The sequence below is a fragment of the Oryza brachyantha genome, chromosome 1 (genome assembly GCF_000231095.2).
Source record: "Oryza brachyantha chromosome 1, ObraRS2, whole genome shotgun sequence".
Lineage (NCBI taxonomy): Eukaryota > Viridiplantae > Streptophyta > Magnoliopsida > Poales > Poaceae > Oryza > Oryza brachyantha.
In genome coordinates, this window is record NC_023163.2 from 9,582,181 (window position 1) to 9,601,304 (window position 19,124).

General features: G+C 41.9%; 2 protein-coding genes across 3 annotated transcripts; one reads left to right on the forward strand and one right to left on the reverse strand.

The window, feature by feature from the left end:
- Positions 1-7,666: 7,666 nt before the first annotated feature.
- LOC102708393 (polygalacturonase At1g48100-like) lies at positions 7,667-13,562 on the forward strand. The gene is made up of 6 exons (XM_040519954.1): positions 7,667-7,717; positions 10,885-11,667; positions 11,707-12,135; positions 12,216-12,383; positions 12,488-12,532; positions 12,613-13,562. The coding sequence occupies exons 1-6, from the start codon at positions 7,667-7,669 to the stop codon at positions 13,438-13,440; spliced, it is 2,304 nt and encodes a 767-aa protein (XP_040375888.1). The 3' UTR covers positions 13,441-13,562.
- Positions 13,503-18,184, reverse strand: LOC102708934 (solute carrier family 25 member 44-like). Of its 2 annotated transcripts, XR_001550027.2 has the most exons (7): positions 17,916-18,184; positions 16,368-16,749; positions 15,700-15,896; positions 15,463-15,604; positions 14,242-14,401; positions 13,972-14,166; positions 13,503-13,892 (listed from the first exon to the last, which is right to left on the reverse strand). XR_001550027.2 is itself a non-coding variant. In XM_006644070.3 (6 exons), exons 1-6 carry the CDS (start codon positions 17,996-17,998, stop codon positions 14,120-14,122), a joined length of 1,011 nt encoding a protein of 336 aa, XP_006644133.1. In that variant the 5' UTR covers positions 17,999-18,184; the 3' UTR covers positions 13,664-14,119. The 2 variants fall into 2 exon arrangements, 1 of the variants encoding a protein (XP_006644133.1); XM_006644070.3 differs by having other exon boundaries at positions 13,664-14,166.
- Between the last annotated feature and the right edge of the window lie 940 nt (positions 18,185-19,124).

Sequence of the window (19,124 nt, forward strand, 5' to 3'; positions counted from 1 at the left end):
TTTCCAAAGAGGGCAATGAACGTATCTGTTATCATGTAAACAGGATTTGAAAAGAAAATTGGATAGTCAGTCCTAATAATGCTGTAATGCGCTTGCAAGAGATAACTTATACTGAGTTATTCTCATTAGCATGCCGTGTTATATATATAAATATATAAACCTAAGAAAATAATGTAGTTAGATAGCATCGCTAGCTCAACAAAACAATCGAGCTTAACCACGTGCTTCACATTTCAAGGGAAGATCACAAGCTGGTCCTTTTAAAATCAAACGGATTATAGTAAACATAATGTAATTTCCCTGTCAGCTAAACCAAATTAATGGAGATGGCAGCGCTGCCTACAAAAGGCCCAGCCAACGCGCGGTAACATCCAAGCAGACAACGGTAAAGATGGCCAAACAAAACAGGTCGCCTGGCCCTGAAGGCCCAGGGCCCAGGCCCAAGATAATCGGCCCGGAAGGTATGAGTCTACTGTGCTCCTCTTAAAAAGTTTGTTTTGCCTTCCTCATCTCTATGGGCGGTCACTTATACGGCTAAGGGCCTGTTTGGAGCAGCTTTAGATTCAAAAAAACAGCTGCTTGGTAGCCAGCTTCTGAGAATTTAGAAAAGCTCATAAACCCAGCTTCTCCAGCTTTTGGATTCTTAGTTTATTTTTCAGAATCTGTAACTATAAATTCTCAGAAGCCGTGAACCGTTTGAGTCAGCTTCTGGTAGAAACAGTTTTTGGAAAAAGCTGTAGCTGGGAGAAGCTCCCCCAAACATGCCCTAAGTCTACTCCCTTGTCTCTATGGGCCATGCCTTATATAGCTAGGCTAAGCCTATTTTTGCTCACTTATTTTAATGTTGACTCCCTGATATTGAACCGTGCTGCCATACCGTGTCAAGGCAAAACATATATTGAACTGTTATACTACATTTGATATGGTAGCCAAAAGGACATAAAAGATATAAGGATGCGTGTGGTTGCAGGGATGGGATGGATTGGGATAGAGCCAATCATTTCTAATCCTATTTGGTTGGTGGATAGGTGGGATGGATTAGACCCAGGAAAACAATATTCCTCTTAGATCCAGGTCTAACACATCCCACCAAAACGGTGGGACGGATAAGACCATGACGTACAGAGAGGTGTTCATTTTATTTATTAAATTTATTTAAAATATATTACTTGTATAAATATACATCCAATTACTTTAGGTTATTCATATATTATTAATATTTATTTTTGAATATGAGAGATACCATTTATCACATCTCATCCATTCGACCAAATAAAAAACAGGTCCAACCCATCCTATCTCATCCCTCCCACCAAACAAAAAATAGGGTCTAATCCATCCATCCAACCATAAAGAAAAATAAAATCAATTCATCCTACAATCCAAAAATAGATTCAATCCAACTCACATCTTCCACGCCAAACACATCCTAAATGCTCTTGAGAAGTGTTCCATGTCTTTGTTTTATAGATCATCCACAAATTCAGTCCATCTCAATTATTAGTGGATTAGACCAAATAAAAAGAGACCAACAGCAGTGAGGAGCAGCCTACGACGCACTTGCTTTCGTGTCTTGGGCCATTAACCTAACGTAACTTGGGCTTAACCAACAGCAGTGAGGTCAGCAGTAACCTAACGTAACTTGGGCTTAACCAGCCTCCGTCTGGCCTAACAAAGGCCTACATGCTGGCACGGCCCATTAAGGCCTCACTTGGATTGTAGAAAATTTAGAGGGAAATTGAATGATTCAATTCCTATAGGATTTGTTCACTGTTCACTCCTTTGGATTAGAGGGAAAGGGTATAGGAAATGTAGATAAAATTTTGCTTTGCCCATGATTTTATAGGAATTTCATATGAATTTAGACATTCATTAGAAACTCTTTTTTAATTTTCTTTGAGAAGTCCAAGACAAATCAATGCATGTGTCTTCAAATACTCTTAGTCTAAATATCCATCGAAACACCAGAAACTATATTTTATACTAAATTAGCAAGAATCTTGCGTCTTATCTATTCATGTGTTCCAAACAACATGTATGATGTTTTCTCTATGTTTTTTAATACTATGTTTTTCATATGTAATCATATTATACTCTTACGTTTTTTTTTCTATTCATGTTTTTTTTTTCATTCATGTGTCACTAACATACATGACTAAATCAGTTTTTTTTTTTCTCCGGCAAGGAGGGGTAAGATCAGATTTTGATAGGTTGTGCACTTGTGTGGAGATCGATGAGCTGTTTTCCTGGTATAATATCAGATAGCAGCAGACTGCAGACGATGCGTCGAGCTTCTGAAGTTACCCGTGACGCTCACGAACAAAAGAAGTTTCAGAGAGATACATGAATCTTATTCAGAGATACACATGAATCCGACTAGCTCTTGGCATTGCTGCGCCTGAATTCTGGCTCTGTACTTTGGGAGGACAAAAACCATTTCCAGCTCCGTCCATAGCACGCAGGATTGCCACATTGGCTGTATATATTACATACTATTGGCATACAGCCAGTGAACTATTCTTTCGTATTTTACTAGATGATACTGTTAACTTTTTATCATGTATTTAACTATTCATCTTATTTAAAAAAATACAAACACATATTAAAATGTAAATTAATATTAAATACATTTAGGAATAAATCCACCCACAACAAAATAAATGATAATTACACAAGTTTTTTTTTAAATAAGACGAATGGTTAATCGTGCAGTAAAAAGTTAATGGTATCACTGTTACAATACTCGTATTACATAGAACACTTCCTACTTACATCTACTGGGGGTTCTCTACAGTGATTTCCAATATGATACTACTAATTTTGACACAACAAAAATGATGCTGAATATATACCGGTCCCAGCTGGTGATCAATCAACCCCCCAACACCTGAAAACATGGGTCATGGTCAGAAAGAGTATAACATCATATTCAACCTATTGTTAACTTTTCACAAACTAATTCATCTCCCTAAAATGAGGCAACTTCTTCATCATAAAAAAAAAACGTCGTCTTTTGGGGGAAAAAAAAGAAAAAGAAGATTCCTTGTCATACTATCAGCTGATATATCCACAGGGTTGAAATCTGAAATAGGCATCCAAATGAATCCTACCAATACTCTATTTTCAAAGAAGAAATAAAAATGAACACTTCATGTTAATTGATTGATAGGTCGGCTAATACTCCATTTTTCAAAGAAGAAATAAAAATGAACACTTCATGTAAATTGATTGGTTCGGCAAACTAACACAGCAAAAGTGGTTAGGGTTTTGATCACGGGCTGTCTTAGATACACTCACCATGGATGATGGATTATTTTGCTTTAATTAGTTAGTGGCAAGGACATCATCCCTGTGTTTGTATATTAGGGAGACAGAATGAGATGGGAGCGAGTGCGTGTGTGTGTTATGTGCAATATTCTCTGTGTTGTTTGATCAGGGGAGTGTACCGTCTTCTGTCGCGTCCGGCGTACAGTGCAGATGGACGGCCAAAGGGTCACATGCATCAGTTCCGTTGGGTTTGCTTTCCTTTTCTCTATGGCGATCGAAATCGAAAATGGCTAATTGTATATTTGTAGACGAAAAGTATGGTATAAATAAAACTTTTATATAAGTATTTTTGGTGATGTAAAAGCCAGGTCTGAAAATAAACTATACTAAAGAAAACTTAAATCAACTCTAAATTAAAATTGAAAATTTAAAGTTTGGTGCATAAGTAGAAACATAAATGAAAAGACTAGGGTGTCTATCCCTAGACGTTTTGCTGCAAAGCTTTTCCTTCAAACAGAAAGTAAACTCGTTTTTGTAGCTGTATCTTGCTTAGGATAGGAGTTGGTCACTTAGGTTTGTTATGTGTAGGTTCACTGAATCTTCTCTTCTCCTGCCTGAGGTACTTGATTAGTGCTACCTCTGGTTCTGTTTATATGGTGTTGGTTACTTATCAGTATATTTAATTTGGAATGGGGAAGTATATATTTTTCAATATTTAGTCATTTTTAAAAATATTCTGTGGTTTTCTCAACTCTCAAAATCGAGTAAAACGCATTCCTCTGTTTGTTTGGTAGTGGTTTTGACCTAAGTGGGATTTAAGGTGGTTGTATCGCCCACCTGTCCTTGGAAGTTTTGGACCATAAGGCATTCGGATTGTGTCACAAAACATATCCAACTCCCTCATATTCTCATGTTATTTGACAAATTTTGACAATATTTCATCTTACATGACATTGCGTCTACCAAAAGCGTAGTATAATTGGTGGAGCCACAAGCTTTATTCAGTTAATTAAAAAGTTTGCTAAAAAACTAAACTAGGTTTGTATAAAGTTTTTATCCAGTTTGCAACAAATATATACGTCATCATATTTAGTAATCCTAATTTTTTTTAATTATCTGTACTAGTTAGAAAACTAGCGGTGGTAGTAGTAAATCTATCACCATCACCACTATCGTCACGTGGAGCTATGAGGTGTGCTATAAGAAATCATTTTGTCAACGTTAACGTAATCTATGCAACTATGCAAGTGCTTTCCAAAACCAACTTCCCGTCTCTTTGAACTTTAAATAGGAGAGGAGAATAGATCAGGCAGGCATCTCTTTAATTTTTCTATTGATACACTTCTTTTCATCTTGATTCAAGTAACATTTTAATTTTTTAATATTAATTTTATGATCTTGAAAAATCGGTTACGACGTACGGGCTATTGTCTGGTGACGTAGAAAGTATCAGAAAGATCTACAGTGGATTGAATATACAATTCCACAATCGCTAACTTCAAATTCCAGAAAAAAGTTAATGCAATTATATCGTTTTCTTTCTTAAACACTTAAAAAAATAAAGTTTTCACATATACATATAGCCCGTAGGATGCAGAATTTACCCACGAGTATATCCACTCAAAAACAAAATATATTCATTTCAAACGAAAAATAAAATTCATGAAGCTTAGCATTTACATGCCAGAACCGTCGCTGCGCCAGCGGCCAAGTGTACAGTATTTTTTGAGGTATATATATATATATGTCGCACCATCACAAGCTAAAATCGATCGACCTCGTGAAGGACTAGAAGCTTCCTTCTGGGTACAAGCGTGGAATTTATTGGCACCTGTAAACTAATCTCGCCGACTCGATCGGCTAAACTCATCTCGATCTCCCTGTCAATTTCATTCGTTTTCATGTGATCGATCGAGTCAATGCAAGTCAAGTAACATCAAATTAATTCAGCGACAATATGCTCCCGGGATCTTGTCGCTCATGAAAACTATATCAGCAACACAGCGTAGCACACATGTACTATATACATGAGTAATTAATTAAATTAATAACCAGTTATTTATACTACCTCCGTCTCTAAATATTTGATGTCGTTGATTTTTTATACATATTTGACCATTCATTTCATTCAAAAGATTTACATAATTATTAATTATTTTTATATCATTTTATTTGTTGTTAAGTATACTTTTATGTATATATATAGCTTTACAAATTTTACAGAAAAATTTAAATAAAACAAATGGTCAAATATATATATATATATATATATAAATAAGTCAACTGTGTTAAATATTTAGGGCCGTAGGGAGTACTTGATTAAGGCGACATCAGCATTAGTTAACAGCCATATTGCAAAGCTAGATACACAGACAAGTTAAGGCTAGCTAGCCACTAGTTCGAGGCAAAGCTAAGCCTAGGTTGATTACTAGCCTCTAGCATTTGCTGTGTCCTTGAAGCGTGTAAATGGCAAGTTGCAATTGGAAATGCAGAAGAGAGCATGTAATAACGACAACTTGTATGAGCTAACCTTAAATCTTCCCTTAACTTCTTTCGGCCATGGGTTCGCTACCAAATGCAATCTTTTCCCAGCACGTCGTGGGGAGAGTGAAAAGGGGACGAACAAACCAATAAGAGCTCTGAAAGAGTATATTAAGATAGCCTAAACCCGCAATGAAAAAAATACCGTATTAGAATATTTGGACTTAGATATAAGAACGTATGGATCTAGCATGGTGTGGGGGCTCCAGCCCCCACTACTGCCGTTAAGACTATATGCAGTGGCGAACCTGCTTCCCGCTTCCCGGGGTTCTCGGATCCCAGATAAATTATCTAATTCTTACTAGATTATATCTTATTAATAACTAGTGTATAAATATAAAAATTAGATAATTGGTACATATTGGATCTTTAGTAATTTTTTTCTATGTTCACCACTGACTATACGAGCATCTCGTAAGCGCCTCATAAAATTTTATGTTAAAGATTAATATTAGAAATGGTTTCTAAAGCTACATCTAGTTCCCTCAAACCCCTCTAGTATCGTTTGTTGGATCTAGCATTGCTTAGATAGGGAACTAGTTGCCAGGATCCAGCAAGCAAATTTGTGCTACAACAGCTATAGTGCTGCGGCTGTACAGCTAGGGATGAAAACGGATCGAATATGGTCGGAAACCGGCTCTATCATATTCGTTTTTATTTTTTTAGAATCAAAATCGAAATCAGAAACTCAGATATGAAAACGGAATCGAATATTATCGAATACAAATACGGAGTGAATACGGATCGAAACGAATACGGTGACAAATATTAATCGGAACACAAAAACCTCTTAAACTAAGCTTTACGTATCATTGAAGAAATATAACTTGTTATTTTTAATATAAGTATATAACTTATCAATATTTTTAAATATAAGTAATTACTAATACCATAGAAAGAAATATCCGTTGCGATTGTATGGTCGTGGACGCCTAGACTACTTGAAGCCAGTTAATCAGAACCAGCTAAGGTTAACACTAGTTTGGCCGTTGGGATGGACTTCTTTAGGTTGAGCTGATTTGATTGAATGGTTAATGCATAGGTCCCGATATCTGGAAAAAAATCCGGATACTATCCGACGGATATCCGAATCCGACAGATATCACCCGTACCGTATTCGTTTCCGTATCCGAAAAAAATATCCGAATCTGATTCCGAATCCGAAAATTTCCGAAACTATCCGACCGAAGCTATCCGAATCCGAAAAACGATCCGGTCGGACGGAAATTATCCGACTCACTTTCAACCCTATGTACAGCCATAGTCTAGCTTAACCGAGCATACCCAAAAGCGGGGGTAGTTGTTTGTTTTTTCATGAAAAAAGTTATACGACATATTTATAAATAAAGTATAATTTATAAGTAAACTTTTTAATTAGCTATTCTTAGTGCTATAAAAGCCAAAGCTAAAAAAATAAGCTTTAGTATAAAAAAATCCTCAAAATCAACTCCAAATTTAATGTTGAAAATTTAAATTTTAGCTTATAAGCATAAGTAGAAGTGAAAAGATTGGCTCAAAAGTTTGCATTGTTAGATGTCTGGTACTAAAAATGCTTGAAATCTATTTACTTTAGGCATTTCAAAAATTTAATATTTAGACTAACAATCATACTTTGCAGGGAGAATATTAGTTTTATTCTAATACTTGGTGATCAATGCGATCGCTATTAACAAATGCTAATGCGAGCAGAATTGGATAGGTCAATTATTGTTGCAAGGTTTTTGTGGTTAATAATGAGATGGGTACATACACAATTATACTCACAGATAAATATTAATTATATGTTTATCTAATAAATGCCTTACCAACCAACTATATCAAATTTACAGAAAATTCTGTCAGTACCAGCAATACAACCATGGGCCTTCCATTGTGGCCAAATAGTGGGATGTATGCTCTCCTATTGAAGGTACATGCACATATTTTATTTCTTATGCTTCTACTAAATTAATCAATATAATATTTAGGGGTCCCTAATATTTACTGGGTCACATTAATTGCATGTGCATCTAGATGTTCGAGACAACCTACTAAACAACATCCATATCCATGATTACTTGAAGAATAATGACATTAGACGTAGGATGCTCTAAGCAGAGAAGCACCACTTCACTTCATCTCCTAAAAAGAATTGATCTGGCAGTTAACATAAACGATGAAGGAATAAAATATTTGTGTATTATTTATTCTGTTACATGAGCATGACATAAGTGATACACTATTTAATTTAATCAACTCCATTCAATACATGTCGACATAACTTACACGTGCATTCACTAATAATTCATAAATATATAATTATGTCTATTGATTATTGTTATAAAGTGATAAGACTCTTTATATTTAGTTTCTCACTAGAAGCCCAAAAAGTTAGGACCGGGCCTGGCAGCCAACTAACTGCATAGGAGGCATCTTTTGTTGTTGTTGCTGCTAGAGTGTTATCGTTGCCTCCCTTAACAGCATCCCCTCCGAAGGAATAGGGATCTCATATTCCCATGCAGTTAGGGTGTGTTTGGTAGGATGCATATAGCCTCAACTAGGCTGATCAGATGCAGCTCACTGGTGTTTGGTTGCCTGCGCAGTTCGACAAGCCTGGCCAGACGTGTGCAAAAAAGGACGATGCGCCTGGCTGAGGTGAAACACAACTTCTTTTTGTTTCTCGTGGGCCTGGCTCGAGCTGGCGAAAAAAATGGCGTCAGGAATGTATCGCACGCGCTAATATTTTCTCTTTCACGCGTAGACTAGGATTTTATTAGGATAAGTCTTCCCCTTCCAGTGGCCTCCACTCCCACACTTCCCTCCATTTTTTCTAACCTGGCTCATGCGCTCATCTCCCTCTCTTCTCTTTGACTTGGTGATTTTCCCTCGTCAAGTGGTATTCATGGATTCATTCCTCTTTGCTCCCTCTCTACGTGGTTCATCTCTTTTCTCTTGTTTGTTGATTCAGTTATTATTGGTTCCGATCTAGATCTAGTAAAAAGTTTGGAATGGATGGTTTGAAGGTTGGATCTTGTGAAAATAAAAGCATGCGTATTGTGTATTATGGTATTCACATCTTGAAGTTAATCTCAAGTTATTTGATCAATTTCTTGGTTTGGTTTCTTACTCGGATGCAAATATTATTGGTTTGACGATGGTATAAAAATGTTTTTATGCAGATTTGTGGTAACCTCATCCAGCCATTGCAGGATCTGACTATTGTTGTGTCTATGAAATGGAACACCTTCTCTTTGAGTTGGTTGATGGCAATTAGAACAAGTCATGTACATGTGCAATTGACCAAACACCTGCTTCAACGGGTCTGTCTTCACAAATACATGAACCAAACATCATCTTGTATGTGCCAGGCAGGACTAGCTGGGCCTAGAGTAAACACAGGCGACCAAACACACTCTTAGGGACTGCAAGTTTAGCACCGTCTCAAGTTTTCCCCATCGTCAGATCAAAGATTTGCACGATCAAGATTTTTACTGAAAATACTGTTAATTAGGTCGGGCTATAGTGTTCAGTATGAGTTGTAGCCATACTGGCAAACAGCAGGTGACCTCAATTCCCTCTCAAACTGGTATTGTTGAACAGCTCCCGCTCTATCATGTTCGCTCCTCCTTTCCCAGTTTCCCTCTGCATCTGAAATTGAAATTTCACACCAGCATTTCATTTCAGCACTGAACTAATAATAACTAGTAGTAAAAAGAAGATCATTAGTTATTATTACTGCATCTAATCAAAACGGAGGAGAAGCCAAGGAATGTCGAGGCCAAGCGTCTCGCCCTGGCTTCGCGTTCCATCCTATCGCTATCAGCCGATGTTGATCTGAATCGTACAAAACTTGTGATCTCGTTGTTTGGTTTATGCTTACAATTAAAATTTAAATTTTTAAACATAAATTTAGAGTTAATTTTAAAATATTTTTATCGTATTTTATTTCTCAATATTTCTTTAATCGCTAACAACACGTATATAAAAGTTTATTTATAATTTATTTCTCAATATTTCTTTAATCGCTAAAAACACGTATGTAAAAGTTTATTTGTAAATTACTTTCGTTAGAAATACGTCGTTTGATCAGCAAATCTCCCCCGCACACACATCTACCATCGACTAATGCTAGCCACGAATTAACCGGTAGTTTGTGGGAAGAAGTTTTTTATCCCACAGGTGTATATACACCTGTTGCTTGTATGTCATTTAAATAGTCATTAAAAATATGAAAAAAATTGATAAAATAGTTTGATATGAGTTATATCACTTCACCAACATGTAAGTTTAAATTTAACTTCTACAAGTTGTAGCAAAAATAACAAAAACAATTATGCATATGCATATACTTAGTTTCAGTTTTGTTTTTTTTTGCTACAACTTGTAGAAGTTAAATTTAAATATGCATGTTTGTGAAGTGATATAACTCATATTAATCTACGCTATTAAATTTTTTCATATTTTTTATGACTATTTAGATGGCATACAAGCACACGGTATATATACACCTGTGTGCTAAAAACTGTTTCCTAGTTTTGAGCAGTACAACACAGTGGCACTTTTTTTTTTTCTTTTGCGTCGGTTATATACTTATATATACGGGTACAGTGCTTACTATAAAATTGTAACAGTACGTACGTGCATACGTATGATAATCTAACATGCATTCATTTTTTTTCCCATCATCAAATGCTAGCCACAAGCATACCAGACTACATACAACGGCGCAGTTTTGCTGCCTCGATATTATGCCGGACCTTATAATTACCCGATACTCCTTCTCTTTTTAATATTTATCTGCTAACCTTTAAATGTATTTTCAATCATTCATCTTTTTCAAAGAACTTATATAAATGTTGAAAATACATATCATGTTTAAAGTACTTAAATAAAAAAATCACAAGAAAATAAATTATTATTATTATTATATATTATATATTAAATAAGATAGATCTAACATTAAAAAATGCTAACTTTAGAGCCATCGCCGAATGGTAGCCACAAGTCTTGGTCGTATATAATGCATCTCCCGCTCTGTTCAAACTCCCTCAAGCAGCACTGGCTCAGCTCCTCCTATAGCTCGCTTCACATTCACAGCTAAGCACTCGCTCGCATCGCGGCGCGGCTCGCCGGGGGCACCGGCCGCCGCCGTCGTCTATGACGACGTCGCGTTGCATGGCGGCGGCGGCGGTGCTGTCCGCGTTGCTACTCCTGTCCACGTGCCTTCCTTGCGCGGAGGCGAGAGGGCTGCACCTGCACTACCACCGGAGGCACCGGAGGGCGCAGCACCACGGGCACCACCGCGCCACCGGAAGCCACATCTCTCAGCCGCCCGCGGCGGCGCTGCCTCCTGACGTCGACGGAGGGGAACCGCCGGCCGAGCCTCCGGGTCTGCCTCCTGGTCCGGGCGTCGACGATGACGCTCCGCCGCGGCGCGCTCCGCGCGACACGCCGTGTCCAACGCTGCGGCCTCCTTTGTATGGTGCCCCGGTGGACGGCGCGCCGAGGTGGCGCGGTCGTGCCCAGCCACCGTATCTGTCCCCCACTATGCCGCCGTCACCCTCGCCGACGCCGCCGGCCAGGGCGCCACGGCATTCTCCGGCGCTTCCTCCCACAAAGACACCGGTGATCTCGCCGGCCGTTCCACCTCAACTCTCCCCTGCGAAGGCCCCCTCGACGCACCATCATGCGAAGGCACCGTCATTGCCTCCGGCCAAGCCGCCAGTGCTCTCGCCGTCGCCGGAGCATCCACCGCACCACTCTCCTTCGAAACCATCGGCGTACGCTCCGGCCAACCCACCAGAATCACTACGTCCGGCGATCCCTCCAGGAGGAGTGGCAAAGCCACCGTCAGTCGCTCCGGCGCAGCCACCGTGGCCGGTTTCACCTGCAACGCCACCGGCACTTGCTCCGGCCAAGCCACCAGCAGCACTACCTCCGGCGATCCCTCCCGCGTCAACACAATCACCGTCAATTCCACCGGCCAAGCCGCCGCGGCTCGCCCCGACAATGCCACTACCGGCGCACGCTCCAGCCTTGACACCAGCGCCGCCACATCCGGCGATCCCTCCCGTCGCAGCGACACCGCCCGCTCTCCCACCGGCGGGGCCATCATCCAAGAACGGCTCATCACCTCCACCCTGCAGCAGCAGCAACGTGTTCGACGTGAGGGCGTTCGGCGCGTCGGGCAACGGCTCGTGCACCGACGGCGACACGCGCGCGTTCCGCGCGGCGTGGAAGGCGGCGTGCGCCGCCGACTGCGCGACGCTGCTCGTGCCGTCGGACGGCGTGTTCACCATCACCTCCACCATCTTCGCCGGCCCATGCAAGCCAGGCCTCACCTTCCAAGTAAAATAATGAAACCTCTGCTCAATCCAACCATTTCATGTCTCCTCCACTAACAGCTCGTGGCGCGTGTCGCTCCACAGATCGACGGCGTGCTGATGCCGCCGGACGGGCCGGCGAACTGGCCGGCAGCGGACAGCCGGCGGCAGTGGATCGTCTTCTACAAGGCCGACGGGATGACGCTGACGGGCAAGGGCACCATCGAAGGCAACGGGGAGGAGTGGTGGAACCTCCCGTGCAAGCCTCACAGGGTACGTAACGTAATTACACCACCTTAATCGCATCACCCGACACGCATTTTTTTTGTAATTAACCGACCTTGATCTCGTGACATGGCACGCTTAATCTTGTTCAGGGCCCCAACGGATCGACGCTGCCCGGGCCATGTGAAAGCCCTGCAGTAAGTACGCTACACGCTTCAGATTAGCTGCGGTAATTAAGTGTTAAATGGTAGATAAAAAAGAGGAGATTAATGTGCAGCTGATCAAGTTCGTGGCGAGCAGCGACGTGGCCGTGCGGGGCGTGCGGCTGGAGAACAGCCCGCAGTTCCACCTCAAGTTCGACGGCTGCGCGCGGGTGGCCGTCGACGGGCTCGTCGTGAGCTCGCCGGCGTCGAGCCCCAACACCGACGGCGTCCACGTGGAGAACACAACGGCGGTGAGGATCGCCAACTCGAGGATCAGCAACGGCGACGACTGCGTGTCCGTCGGCGGCGGGTGCTCCGGCGTGCGCGTCGAGAACGTGACGTGCGTGCACGGGCACGGCATCAGCATCGGCGGGCTCGGGGCGCGCGGGGCGCGGGCGTGCGTGTCGGACGTGGCGGTGCGCGGGGCGCGGGTGGTGGACTCCGACAACGGCGTGCGGATCAAGACGTGGCAGGGCGGCGCCGGCGCGGTGACGGCGGTGGTTTTCGACGACGTGCAGATGGTGAACGTCAGGAGCTGCATCGTCATCGACCAGTACTACTGCGACGCGCACGGCGGCGCCGGCGGCGGCTGCTCCAACCAGACCGCCGCCGTGCGCGTCGACGGCGTCGAGTACAGGGGCATCCGGGGCACGTACAACCCGCGCGGCGGCGGCGCGCCCGTCCGCTTCGCGTGCAGCGACGCCGTCGCGTGCACCGGCATCACCATGACCGATGTCGAGCTGTGGCCAGCCGGCGGCGGCGGCGGCACCAGCTCGCCGCTGCTGAGCGAGCCGTACTGCTGGAACGCGTACGGGCTGACGGAGACGCCGACGCAGCCGCCGGTGCACTGCCTGCAGGAAGGCCGCCCAGACTCGCTGCAAGATCAGCTCGCCGGTTGCTGAGCATACACCAGATTCTTGTTTCTTTTGACATAGATTTTTTTCCCAACGATTCATGCTAATCTATAGATTTATCTTCAGTGATTCACGCTAATTAAATTCGAAACATCTAAACAATCAACCAAATGAATCCCCAAAAAAAAAATCTCTGAAGAGGCTAGGCTATGAAGAACTACATTGCCAAAAACATACCGATGTTTTTCAGACAATGTGAAGAAAGTACTACATTAAGCCGCTACAGATTCCATTAGATTGGTTTGGATACATCATCCATCTCAAGGCCATACTAGCTAGCCAGCGAGAATCTGCTAAAAATGATATAACAAATTCAACCAAGTCATATTGTGGGAACTTGTTGCCTTATGGAGAGAGATACAAAAGCTCTTTGTCAAAATCTTTTATGAGCCGCGTACATGGTGCCCCAGTAGCCAGGGTAAACCTCAGGCCATTACATCCTGGAAGAAGCACCTTTAGAACTTCATACAGAAGCCTAGTAAATATTTACAGTGTATAGGAACATGTTAAGCTACTAACTTGCTAATCCTTTTGCTTTTGAAGAGAACAGTTTGCATCACCAAAATATCTTGACTGGATGATGTTACTTGCCAATTCCAATCTTGAAAAAGAACTGGCTAGATTGCCATCAGCCCGTCACAGATAAGGATTGTGGATCTTCAATATTTCACCATCTAGTTGGAACAGAACCCTCTGGCTTGACAGAGAGCCTCTCTGCAGGTGCAATTAAGAAAAGGGTTAATTAACCTGTCAGACCAAAGGGACTGATGGGTAATGAGCTGTGCTTACTTATCAGCTCATATGTTACGATCATAGATGTACCCCAGAGAGACATGTTAAGAAACCGTGGTCCAAACCCCCTGTAGAAACCTCTCCATCCATCTTCCTCAAGCAGCACCCTGGTTGTTTTCATGACAGATGGCCTGCCTCTGCCATAGTTATCCATCACCTGAGATAACAACACGTGAACAACGCAGATGGAACTCTAGCATGTAACTTGTAATTTGTATGTTACTATCTCCTTTGATATGGTAATAGGTAGATATGACGGTGGTATCATTGAAAAGACATTTCATTAACACAACACATCACATGAACATTTTGAGAATGTTAACATCAGCTACAGTTACAACCAGCTACAAGCAAATTGTAGCCCCAGACTGGAAATGTCCTTTGAATGTGCATGAACGTTCTTGCAAAATCTACAAGGTGAGATTTTGCACCATTTCAGGTAAATGTATCACAATGATGACATAAACACTCAACTGAAGATGACCTGAATACCTCAGAATCATGTCAATAGTCCTGAAATCAGCTGCTATGATGGACCCCAAAAAAAGGAAATTGCAATGCAGCGATAGCCTTGAAATCAAATGTTGCATATGAATGAACATAGGTGGTTGGAGACCAGAAGAGGGCATGGCTCTGGACATGGAGAAAGTCTAAGATGAGAACGTAGGTGTATTATTCTATTTGATGAGAACTTTTGTAGTTGTCCCTGAAACATTGAGATAATGGTTGCTATCCCATACAAATTAACAAAGCTATCACAATATTCACATCTGTCATTTACAAAGTCTGCAAATTTTGTTAGATAGTGTTTTTCAACAAGGCCATAAATACCACGACTTCTAAACTTATAACAGACTACACAACAGCAAGGCATTATTTATCATTCACTGCCTAATCTTATCTGCTAGCATAACTTTGTTCCATTTTGGTTTTGTCAACTGGAAGCTTTGGGGAAACTGCAGCCAGAGGAATTCTGTGACTCTTCTGATGCTGCAAAGGTGAGTTCATTCCCAACCCAGATAACTATCATGAAGATGCTAACTGTAGGATAAGTCTCCCAATACCCATCCACAATTCCACCAAAAAGCATGGAAAATCAGAAAAGACCAATGCAAATATACAGAGAACAAAAGTTACAAAATAAATGCTAATAAGTAAATTCTACAGATAATCAAAGATAAAACAGCTACATGTTCAGAAGAACAAATTTGTGGTTACCTGAAGTCGTGTCTTAATAGTATCAATTGGTGTAGTGATTATTGATGAGCAAGCACCAGCTATTGTTCCTGCTGTTGCTTGGACAACAACAAGTTCTGATTGAGATGGTTTCTTTTGCGAATCAATTCCATAACCCAAACTCCTACAATGATAACAAGAATATGAATAAAATAAGAACTGCATATTTGCACCTTTGAACCCAAATGAACAACAAATATTGAATAAAAACTAACACACCTCCAAATAGCATGTTGAGCTCCACCATATGCACTCCACCAAAGGGCAGAGGCCGGAGATTGAGTCAACATTGTGATTCCAAAACCTCGGTAAAGGCCACGGAGCCCCTCAGTCCTGACAACCTTGTTTATCACATCAAATGGTCCTCGGTATGTCGGCATTCCTGGTAGTCCTTGAACCATGAGTCTTTGGCAAATCTACAAGCACAGAAACACAGAGCAGTAACATGTAAACTAGCTAACTATATAGACACATCATCAGATTGTAGTAAAATCCTTTTGAATTTGTTGATATGTGAGGAACTATAACAAAAGTACATTCAGATTACTATGAGAACACTTAACCCTTGTCAGATCTAGAAAAGAGATGTACAGCAAGAGTATGAAAAGGAATTATGTGATAACAGGATGTGTCAGAAGAAAATTTTGGTCATTGAAAAACATAAAGCAATCAAAGAAGGAATCTCAAGAGTTACAAGATTTATGTGCACACAAAATTCACCAGTTAAAGGAAAGTTCTTATCAATGTAAATGTTTGTATGCTTTCATGTTTGCTGAACCAGAATTATCATCCCAAAAAAGATGCATTAATAACATTGAATTATGATCAAAGCATTACGTGGAAAGGAGAATTATGAACAAAGCATGAGAGTGGGAAAGAATGCTCACCACATCTAAAGGCACAAAATATGCGCTTGAGAACACACTTGACACTAGACCTGCTACACCATTAGCTACAGCAATCCTCGATGCCTCTGACATATCATAATGTTCGGAGTATTTGAATGCCATTTCTTTAGACACTTCCAATGAAGTCAAAGCTAAGACTCGGCCAGGCAGTGCCCCAACTGCAGAGGTGCCAAAGCCTCTGAAAATACCAGGGATACCATCACTTCTCAGTATCCTTCTGAAAACAGTGAAGCCAGACATGTGTGAAAGCCCTCCTTCTGCAACCTGCATCCTTGTCTTCACAACAGCTGTTGGGTGCAGAGCACCTTGCTGAGCAGTAAATAGGATAGCTCCAATGACATGGAACCTTGTCTTGTCCAACCTATAACGTGATGCAGAATAAGCAAAAGGGAAGCTATTTCAGTCACAGGAATATGTTAGCACAAAGTGGCACTTTATATGATTAGAACAATGTGAAAAACACAGTTGAGACACTAGAATTGAAACATGGCATGAATCTAGGCTGTGGTCTCCATGTTAAAAGATTCGTTAGAAGCAAAAAGATTAGTTAGAAGCACGTTATTCCAAATGTCAATCCGTGAGCCAACCCTACCCTTGTGACACACGATACAAGGTGTAACATTAAAACATTAATGAATCGTTACACATCCCAAGTGCTACGGAAATAGGTGCACTTAATAAAGTTCTTAGGAAAACATGCTTGTAGTCATAACATGTCGTATCAGATACATCGAGTCAAGACTCTCGAAACCTTCAGCATCGATCTCTTTAAAAATATTTAGATCAAATATATGAAAAATCATACGTGTCAATTTATCAAGTACTTTCACAGTATCATAACTTAAAAATGTATAACAACAGAAAACAGGGAGCCAGTTTGTATTTTGGAGACTATGTTGTCATGACCAGAGCAAGTAGTTACAGTCCTACTTTTGATACAAACAGGCACATCATTCATATTAACAGCAAAAGGTCGTCGTTGTAGTTTATGTACATTCAGCTTGATGGATTGTACCTAGCACCATTGAACAAGAATTCCATTTCAACTTGTGGAGCATACTATTCCGATCGAGAAAGGTACACATGAAAGTAGTTTGTGGAAGCCACACCCAAGTTGGCCTTTTGCTATAACCAAACACCAGAGCGCCTAACTTCTGTTCACCATCCAAACCGACAGCGACAATCGCGTGATCCTCGTGAGTGCACCCACGAGCTCACAAGAATGGTGAAAGAAAAACGCCTAACGAACGCAAATGTGCTCGTGAATCGACTTCGCCTCAACCACGAATCCCAACATTTTTCACCACAAAAACCCCGAATCAAGCACTACCGCAGGCAGATTTCATCACGAACAACCCAAAAAAAAAAGGCGTTGCTGGAAGAAGCTAATACCGTCCTGCAAGTGCAAAGCATCTAGCAACACGCGATGCCGCAGCCATCCTCCAAGCATGATCCCAAAAAAAGAACGACAACAACAACAACAACACTTTTTTTCTAAACTGGAAGAAATCAAGGGCGAGCGGCTACCTCTCCCAGTTGATGTTGGCATCCGCGAGCGCGAGCCCGGCCGTGGACGCCTCCGACGTCTCCGCCGCCGCCGCCGCAGCCATCACACCCAACCCCACCCCACTCCACCCAAAGGCCTAGAAGCAGCTCGAGTTGGCCCAACCCGCTCAAGAAGGATGCTATCCCTCCCTCCCTCCGCCCGTTTGGGTGCGATTTATGCGATGCGAATATGCGCGGGCGCGGGGGAGAAGAAGAAGAAGGGAAGGGAGGAGGTGGCGGCGGCGGGGTGAGGAGCGGAGGAGAAGAGAGCGGCGCAACAAAATTTTGATGGCGAGAAAAAATAGTAAAAAAATAATGGAAAGGCGCGCTGCCTAGCCTAGTCATCTAGGGGTCCCGAAGTTTCCAGCGTGGTCGGCCGCTGCCCCACACCTCACGGCGGAACGGTGGCTGACTGGTGGGGCCCAGGCGGGATCACGGCTTGCGGGGCCCAGGTGTCGGTGGCGGAGTGAGGAGAACTAGTGGTGGCCGTTTTTTTGTTGCCCCATTTTTGCTTGGGGGAGGGGGTGTCGAGTCACGGCGGGGTGGGAGGGAGGCTGTGCCAGCGAGGCGTTTGGGGGTGCCACGTGGTGGGCGGGGATTGAGCCTCGCTGTCCCATTCCCGGGGGCCTCGTGGTGGGGTCAAACAAAAGGGCTCGTGCCGACTCGTTGGTCAACACAAGATTCGACCACGCTTTCGACGACAATTTTATTTTTTAAAAGAAAATCCTCAAAAATGGAGTGACAGTGGGATAAATAAGGTACTCTAAAAATAAAAAATAAAGTCGTAGAGGTAGTACTCTATTTTATACTTTGTAAAGATTTTCTTTTAAAAAACTAGATAGTTCTTGTGTATGTTATAAATCTTACAGCCGTGTTGCCATCCTTTGTTTTTAAATTGAACCTTGGGTTTTAAGATAAAATGTTTCAGGTAGCATCGTAGTACCGTGTGCAAGCTTGTATTATCTCTTCGACTAATATAGTACTAGTAGAAAACAAACATTATTAGCTTGTCATTGAGCTTATCGTCACTCATGTGTGCACATAATTGGTTAATGTGGTGGTATTATCGGGTCCAAGATGTGTTATTTGCAATCGTTCACCGAGAAAATAAGGTAGATGAGATATTCCAATACTATTGAGGTGAAAAGAGACTTATCTATAACAAGGGGATTGTAAATTAAACATGGGACA